We start from the raw sequence: 8,739 nt of genomic DNA, 5'->3' as shown, positions 1-8,739 counted from the left end.
ATGGAGAAGTCAAGGCATGCGCCCTGGGTGTAAAGAGTGACAGAGCCAGGACAGAGCCCAAGCCTTCTGCCCCCTCCCCGGCCAGTGTTCTCCCCTTTACTGTCTACACTGTGGGAGAAGCCCCTGTGGAAGGGGGAGGTGAAGGCACAAATGACCCCCAGAGACTTTCCAGAGATCTGAAGGGATGCCACTACCCCTGCCTTTCCTAACTGGAGGGAGAGCCACATGCCTCACCCTATCTGGCTGCCCTGCCCCTGCAACACACACACACACACACCCTCACATTCACACACCCATTCAATACTTAAACACACACACACTTACACACCTTCACATACACACACACACATTCACACACACACTCATATGCACACATTCACACACATTCACGTGTCCACATCTAAGACAAAATAACAAAGGCTTCTTTGAGAAGGGGTGAAGAATTAGGTAAGAGGAAAGAAAGGAGCCTGTTCTCCAGCCTTCATGGAATCCTGACTTATTTTTCGTGTTATTTCTACGTCTTCCTCCCCTCTTTCAAGCTTAAGTCTCCAGCCATGGAAGCTTACAACGCACATAAACCTGAAGGACTTTAATTCCGTTTTCTCACCCCACACACTGGGACAGTGTAGAGCAGAGTCCGGGGCGTGGTGTCAGTGACAGGCCAGCCCGGGTGCAAATTCTGGCTCTGCCATGTGGCACCTCCCGGCCACCCTGTGGGAAGCTGGCCCTCGGAGCGGCTGGATAGGAACAGCAATGAAAGGACCAGAAGACAGTATTGAAGATATTTAGCTCACCCTCGCGTTTTCACTGGGAGAAACTAAGGCCCAGAGAGTTGAGGTGACTTCCCCATTCAGCAAGGAGAAGCCTTGGGTATTCAGCCCAGGTTAGGGAAGGGATCCAATGATTGCTCAATCCCAGCACACTCCGGAATGGCCCATTTGTCCGCGTCACTGTGACCTAGGAACGTGTGAATGGAACCCACACTGTCGGCCTCTGCGCACAGAACAGCTGGTCACCCCAGGAAGTGAACTTTTTTTTTTATTAAGAGAAGCTGAAAAAATTATTTTAAAAGAGAGAGAGGGGTGGCTCAGACTAAAAATAGCATAACGCAGAAGTTCGTTTTTCAACCATCCTTTTTGCTGACGATGCAAAGAATTAACACTTAAAGCAGTTCATCGAATGCAAAGGTCTAGAGAAGGGAGGAGCTCTGATCAGAATCCTTTGACAGGCAGGAAGCTTTGTGGGTCTGTGACTTTTTTGTGAATGGGGAGGCCCTACTGAACACAATATAAAAGGGGGGACACAGTAGGTGAAGGCTACACATCAGGGCCTTGCTCTTGCAAAACCAAACCACAAGGCCGCCTGGCAGAAGAAGGAAGAGCGCCACTATGCCCAGCTCAGCACTGCTCTGTTGCCTGGTCTTCCTGGCTGGGATGGGGGCCAGCCCAGCCCAGGGCACGCCATCTGAGAACAGCTGCACCCACTTCTCCACCAGCCTGCCCCACATGCTCCGAGAGCTCCGAGCTGCCTTCAGCAGGGTGAAGACTTTCTTTGTGAGTATGATGCCTCCTTGCCCTGCCTCCCTGAGACTGCTTGAACAGGGCATTCTGCTAGTGCTCCCAGAACTCTCCTTGCTCACCTCCATCCCCAGCACCCATCGCCCCACAGTTAAGTTCTTAAGAGACTCCCCCAGTCGAGCTATGGGTTCCATGAGTTCAGCTAAGTCCAGATGATGCGCCAAATGTGCAGGAAAAGCTGTCTACAGGGTCAAAGCGCTCTGTCTCCGATGCTCAGAAATGATTTATAAGATTCTGCTGGCGCTCAGTGCTTCATTGGCTGGGAGACACCCCCACGGGTCTGACTGAAGGTGATGATGCTGCCCCCACTCTGTGGCAGGCAAGCCTAAATTGCATCTGCTAAGAGTGGTCCGGAACCTGAGAGACTGACATTTGGGGAAGCATCATGCAGGGAGAACCTGCACGAGGAGCTGCCACACACACACACACACACACACACACACACACACACACACTTCTCAGGGAGTCTTCAGAGCTGCAGCGGGGTGTGGGCAGGAGGGGGAGACAGGCAGAGAGCACTGAAGGGCAGACACCCGATGTGTCCCCGCAGGACCCAGTCAAGCATCTGCCTTGGCTTCAAACCAGGGCAGAATGTTTGGAATAACTTGATGCCCGGGCGGGGGGTGGGGAGGCTGATTTAGCTAAGGGTTCCAGCGTTGAATGAGTCAACGTTTTGATAACTGTCCTTTCCATGTGTGGGGTGGGGCTGCATGGATTACAAATTAAAAAACCCTATCAATCAAGGACATTCATTTCAGGTGTTTCCCCAAAGCTCGGGCTTACTCTCACTGTGTTCTTCTTGTAGCAAATGAAGGACCAGCTGGACAACATGCTGTTGAACGGGTCTTTGCTGGAGGACTTCAAGGTGAGAGCCGGCGGGGTGGGTCAGGGGGAGCGTGGGTCTGGTGACTAAAGAAGGGGAATCTGCTTCAGCCTGCGGGGAGCTGGGTCCGCTTCCTCCACGTGAAAAGGAGAAGTGAGAAGTTCTTAACTCGGCACAGAGCCAGCCGGAGGCTTACAGAGGGCTGGGTCCTGGGGGAAGGTCCTGGGGGAAGACCGGTCCTTGTGGGCAAAGCCAGCCTCTCCAGCTAGTGGCACAGCCCTTCCTCCCAGTCACCGCCCCGTGCTTCTGCCCTTAGGGTTACCTGGGTTGCCAAGCCTTGTCCGAGATGATCCAGTTTTACCTGGAAGAGGTGATGCCCCAGGCCGAGAGCCAGGGCCCGGACATCAAGGAGCCCGTGAGCTCGCTGGGGGAGAAGCTGAAGACGCTGAGGCTGCAGCTGCGGCGCTGTGTGAGTAGCAGGCCGGCTCCCTCCCTCGCCGCTCTTCGGCTTTGGCTTTTCGGAAACACTCATCTCCTGACACCACTGACACCCAGGCGCGCACACTGGGTGGCAGGGGACTGCTCGTTTCTCTCTGAGAACATGGGGGGGGGGGGGGTGGCTGCTAGGCATTTACATGCGAAGATTTGCAAACAGCTTTCCTGTTATTTGTGAGTCATTTGTGGCTTATTAACTATTCCTGTCTCTGTAGAAGAGGGGCCCAGGGCTTTAGTCAGGGCTCCCCCGTCCCTCGGGACCCACGCCCTGAGCCCCGCAAGAGGGGCCAGGAGGTGAGCGTCCCGGGAGAGGAAACTCCACCTCCCTCTCATTCCGAGCCCTTTAGAAACAGCGCTCTGCTTGGGCCCAAGGGGTGGACAGGACTTCCCCTGGTATTTAGAAGGGCCTGGAAGCTAGTGTCTGCAAACAATTCCCCAGGAGAATCCGCTTTTTCAACTGAAATGAGGGTCTCCTCGCTGGTTTCCTTTGCTGTCTCTGCGTGGAGGGTGGGACTAGGCCAAGGTTAGTCTGCAGAGCCGAGGCTGTGTCTCTGTTCCTCAGGGACTTAGAAACGATCCCCTCCGTGTCTGGGACTGAGCAGGAGGGGCAGGAAAGGGCAGAATGGCTGGCTCAACATCTGGGCAGCAGCCCTGGCTGGGCATGCAGGCCTCACTGGCAGGCCGCACGGCTCCTCTCCTGGGCTGTGTCTCTTCTCCTCTGCTGGGGAAGGATGAGAGGGGGGGTGGTGGGAGGTAGAGGCGTTTAGTACAAGTCTGGCCCCTTCTTGCCACCAGCGTGTCCCCCGCGAGCCGGTACCTTTAACACTTTCTCTTTTCCTCCACAGCATCGCTTTCTGCCCTGTGAGAATAAGAGCAAAGCCGTGGAGCAGGTGAAGAGCGCCTTCAGTAAGGTGAGCTCACGGTGCCGGGAGGGTTTGGGGCGCAAGGCCTGGGCCCATCCCCAAGGGGCAGAGGCTGGGCAGGTGCTCAGCCAGCCCCATCCTTCGCTGGGAGGGACTGTGGGAACCCGACAGATGGTGTGACCTCCGCAGCCAGCGAGGAGCTGCCGCCTCGGTTTATTTGCTTTCTGTGAAGTGTCTTTGGGGGTTTCTAAATGACTGCTCCCCGCCTTCGCAGGCCTGTGGGTTGAGCGGCTGGCCCGCCTGTGAGCACAGTGAGCGGGGTGCTGGGGAGAGTGACAAAGGAAACAGAAAGTAGCTTGTTGGGAATCCAGGCTGAAGCCACACGTGCAGTAAGCCGACACGTGAATGTGCACACACACACACACACACACACACACACACGCCCAGGGGTTCAGCCTGGCACTCCCTGAGACTCAGAGCAGGAAGCAGGATTCTCGCCCCTCGGGAGTTGGGGAGCTGGTCCGAGCTCACTTTCCATCTGCCACTCCCAGCTCCCCAGGTGCCAGCGAATGTCAACACTCAAACCAGAGGGTTTCACGCTTCCAATTCTTTGTGGACATTCCAACACCATTTCCCAGAAGCCCTGTGGCCTGTGTCCTCTTTGGGGACTGGGCAGGGTTCCCCATCGGGGAACATGAGTCCCCCTGGCACAGGTTGGATCAGCAGGGTGGGACCTGCTAATTTGTTGGCGGAAGAGAACAAACCTGAAAGAGGAGCCCTTCTCTCCTCTCTCACCGCCTTGTTTTCAAAGTGGTGCCTCTGACGTTCTTTCATCAAATTCTGAATAAGCATCATGTGAGCACATGGCCTTTGAATGTGTTGACAAGGCACCAGTTTGAAGACTGTGCTTTGCAAGCAGGTGCTCCTCTCGCCACCACTAGCTCCGCCTCACGCCAATGCCCAGCCTTTCCCAGGGCAGCTGGGCATCTCCTCGGGTTGCCTGGGTCCCCCCTTCACCTCCCAACTCGAGGGATCAAGTGCAGCTTCTAGACCCCAGGGTGACGGCCATTCAAGCGAGCGGCCACCTGACTCCCTCAGATTGGCTTTTCACTAACCATCTCTTGTCTCCCCACACAGCTCCAGGAGAGAGGGGTCTACAAAGCCATGAGTGAGTTTGACATCTTCATCAACTACATAGAGGCCTACATGACAATGAAGATGAAAAAATGAAACATATAAGCAACAAAACAGCCAGGATGGCGGCTCCCCGGGACTCTAGGACATCGATTAGAGATCTCCAAAATCCAACCCGGGTTCCAGGAGAGCCAAGCCAGCTCCTTGGAAAATCCCACCGTACCTCCCTCCTAGAATATTTATTACGTCTGATACCTCAACTCCCTTTGCTATTTATTTACTGAGCTTCTCTGTGAACTGTTTAGAAAGAAGCCTAATATTATAATTTTTCAATATTTATTATGGTCACTTGTGTTTAAGCTGTTTCCGTAAGGTAACACCCTATGGTATTTAAGTGTTTTAAGACAAATTGTAAGTTATCTATAAAGAAAAAGAAATGTTTTTTGGGGAGCCAACGGAAGCTTCCACTCCAAGCCTGGTCTCGCTCTTTTGTTCCTGTGCCTGGGGCTCCCAGAATGTTACAAAGATCTCACTCTCTTAGGAAGAGAAACTTGGGAGCCCCTTTGATCATTCATATCCCAGCCGCTCAGAAGGATCCCCCTGACCTCATTCCCTAACCTCTTCATTCTTGAAAGCTGTGGCCAGCTTGTTATTTATGACAACCTAAAATTGGTTCTAATAGAACTCAGTTTTAACTCGAAGCAGTTCAATTCCTCTGGGAATGTTACATTGTTTGTCTGTCTTTGTAGCAGATTTTAATTTTGAATAAAATAAATGAGTTTTATTAAAATCATGTTATGGTGCCCGTTGACTTCTGTGTGACTAAAATTATTCCCTCGCCCTAGCCGGTTTGGCTCAGTGGATAGAGCATCGGCCTGCGAACTGAAAGGTCCCAGCTTTGCAAGGGCACACGCCTGGGTTGTGGGCTCGATCCCCAGTGGGGGACTTGCAGGAGGCAGCCGATCCATGATCTCTCTCATCATGGATGTTTCTATCTCTCTCTCCCTCTCCTTCCTCTCTGAAATCAATAAAAATATCCAAGTCTGGGTGGGGGGGGAAAGATATTCTCCCTTCAAAAGCCAATACCAAAGACCACCAGAGTCTTTCCTAAATTCAATCCTTTAGGGAATTACCCTTAAGTCCTTAAAGATCATGCTGATTTTCAAGGCGAAGGATGAATTATACACACACCAACATTAGAAAGATAAGCAGAGGAGGTTTTTTAGTATTTGTTTGCTTCTTCAAGCACCAGAGTTCCAGGGGTGGACACTCATTTGTCTGGGGTATGATGAGGACTAAGATGGGGTGTTGTCATGGCCCTAGGAGGTGGTCCCAGTGCACATAGTGGGTTGTTATCGGCATTCCTACTAAAAACTTCTACCAAACTCTCCCTGGGCTGAAGCAACAGAATGGACCCAATAGAGTAGCATATAAGCACATTAGCCCACTCAATAGGATACCCAAGGATTCAAGCTCCTGCCACTCTGCCTTGAAACATCAGACAAACGTGAGATTGGCTTTTGACTACGATCTGCTGGGAGGACCATGGTGGCTGGGGAAGCCCTACTCTAAGCTGGGTGGCTCGGAGGAGCCAGGGAGAGAAAGGGCTAAGGAAACGCTGATCGCCCTCACGCTCTGCCCAGGCAGCCCCGGGTCGGGGGAGGACAGGAGCTGACTGACTGTGGTCAGTTTTTCAGTAAGACCTGACTCACTTCGTTTAAAGTAACCATAGGAAGGAAGTGGGAGCATCAAAGCTGAAATTCTGAGATGAAAGGTTAGGTTTAAGAATGGAAGCTTACCAAAGTGAAGGTGTCTATACTGAAATGAGAAGAAGCCGAAGGTTTAGGCATTTAGGGCTGTCTTCCAGGCAACATACACTAACGTAACACATTGCGGACCAGTAGCTTTATTGCTAGCTTTACCCAGTGGCCAGATAAGTTTCTCTTGAATGAGTACAAAAAACGTTTTACATAAATGTTAAAGGCATGCTTTAAAATTAAATACCCATTGCATTTTGAAGTTATTTATTACATGTTCTTGCAAGCTAATGTCTTTTTAAAGTATGATACTTTGTAAAACACTGTGTAATATGAAGCGAGAATTCTCCTGATCCGTCCGCAATGTGTTAGTGTGTGTTCTTATCTGGCACCTTATCTGAGGGAAATGGGCACCTGAAGCCAATAGACAGAAGCTCACCCGGGGAAGCCACACAGCTGATCAGGTGTTAACAACAGCTACAATTTATTGAGCTTAATTTGAGCTGGTCAGTACTAGGCATATATGTATCAGGCATACTATATGGTATTTTGTTGCTATTTTCTCTAAGAGGAAACTGATTCAGAAATGTGGGTATGGCTTGGCCACATGGGTAATGTGGAGAATGGAGGATTGAGAATAGCATAAAACGCCATTCCCTTTGTATTGATTATCTATTGCTGACCCCAAAATTTAGCAGCTTAAAACAACAAACATTTATCATCTCACAGTTTCTGTAGGTTAGGAATCTGGGAATGACAACCGCGGGTCCTAATGGGTCTCGGGATCTCTAATGAGTTTGCAGTTAAGATGGCAGCAATCACCTGAAGGTTTGACCGGGGCTGGACAACTCACACCCAAGGCGGCACGCTAACATAGCTACAACAGGAGGCCTCAGTTCCTCGCTGGCTATTGGCCGGTGGCCTTGGTTCCTCACAACATCGGCCTTTCCATAGGACTACTTGCATGTCTTCACAACATGGCAGCTGTCTGTCCCAGAGCCCAAGACAGTCATAGTGTCTTTCAGACCTCATCTCGGGAAGCGCATTTCATTGTATCGGCTACATTCTATTTGTTATGTGAGTTGGTAACTATAGCCAGTATTCAAGGGGAAAATAATTAGATTCCACATTTTTAAGAGAAGAATATCAAAGAATTTGTGGACATGTTTTTAAACTACCACACCCTTCTAAAAAATTAGAAGAAATAGCTCTGTCCTAGGCTGGGAGGGAGGTGGGGGTGAAGGGGAGGGTAGGCATCAGTGTGCGTGGAGGAGTCATCATCACGGACACTACCCTCCTAAAGTTCTCTCTCATTGGCTGAGTATCATGATATTACTTCTTCTGAGCCTCAGGTTCTCACCTGGAACACTAGCAAAGCTTCTTTCCCAGGTGTTATGGACTAAATGGTTGTGTGCCCTCAAAATTTATATGTTGAAGCCCCAATATGATGGCATTTGGAGTTGGGGACTTTGAGAGGTAATTAGGGTTAGATGAGGCCATGAGGATGGACCTCATAATGGGATTAGTGTTCCTATGAGGAGAAATACCAGAGCGCTTCTCTCTCTATTTCTCATATGCACACATGGGACTAGCTTTAGGCCTGGGGTGGTTTAGGGGAAAGCAGACATAACACTCCAAGGAAAGAGAAGCTGGATCATAGGAACCTGTGCTCAGAATTAAAAATGACAGGAAGTCCTCTGAACTTTCATAAGCTGCAGAACTGGCTACAGAAGGAACCAGTCAACTCTAGTATCTCTGAGGGGTTCATGGGTCCCAGGTGACATGCGTTCCATTTTTGAATACTCCTTCAGGGATTTGATAGGAACAGAAAAAGACATTAGAATGTTAACTACACCATTTTTTTAAAATAGTAATGCTTCTTTCTTTCTTTTTTTAAAAATATATTTTATTGATTTTTTTAACAGAGAGGAAGGGAGAAGGATAGAGAGTTAGAAACATCGATGAGAGAGAAACATCGATCAGCTGCCTCCTGTACACCCCCAACTGGGGAAGTGCCTGCAACCAAGGTACATGCCCTTGGCCGGAATCGAACCTGGGACCCTTCAGTCCCCAGGCTGACGCTCTATCCA

At 50.4% G+C, this 8,739-nt stretch overlaps 1 protein-coding gene across 1 annotated transcript; it reads left to right on the top strand.

The window, feature by feature from the left end:
* Positions 1–1,092: 1,092 nt before the first annotated feature.
* Positions 1,093–5,685, top strand: IL10 (interleukin 10). The gene is made up of 5 exons (XM_006094865.3): positions 1,093–1,553; positions 2,383–2,442; positions 2,717–2,869; positions 3,741–3,806; positions 4,896–5,685. The coding sequence occupies exons 1-5, from the start codon at positions 1,389–1,391 to the stop codon at positions 4,986–4,988; spliced, it is 537 nt and encodes a 178-aa protein (XP_006094927.1). The 5' UTR covers positions 1,093–1,388; the 3' UTR covers positions 4,989–5,685.
* The last annotated feature ends 3,054 nt before the right edge of the window (positions 5,686–8,739 follow it).

Source organism: Myotis lucifugus, unplaced genomic scaffold (genome assembly GCF_000147115.1).
Source record: "Myotis lucifugus unplaced genomic scaffold, Myoluc2.0 scaffold_145, whole genome shotgun sequence".
Lineage (NCBI taxonomy): Eukaryota > Metazoa > Chordata > Mammalia > Chiroptera > Vespertilionidae > Myotis > Myotis lucifugus.
Note: the sequence above shows the minus strand (reverse complement) of the source record. Positions and strands in the feature narration are given on the sequence as shown.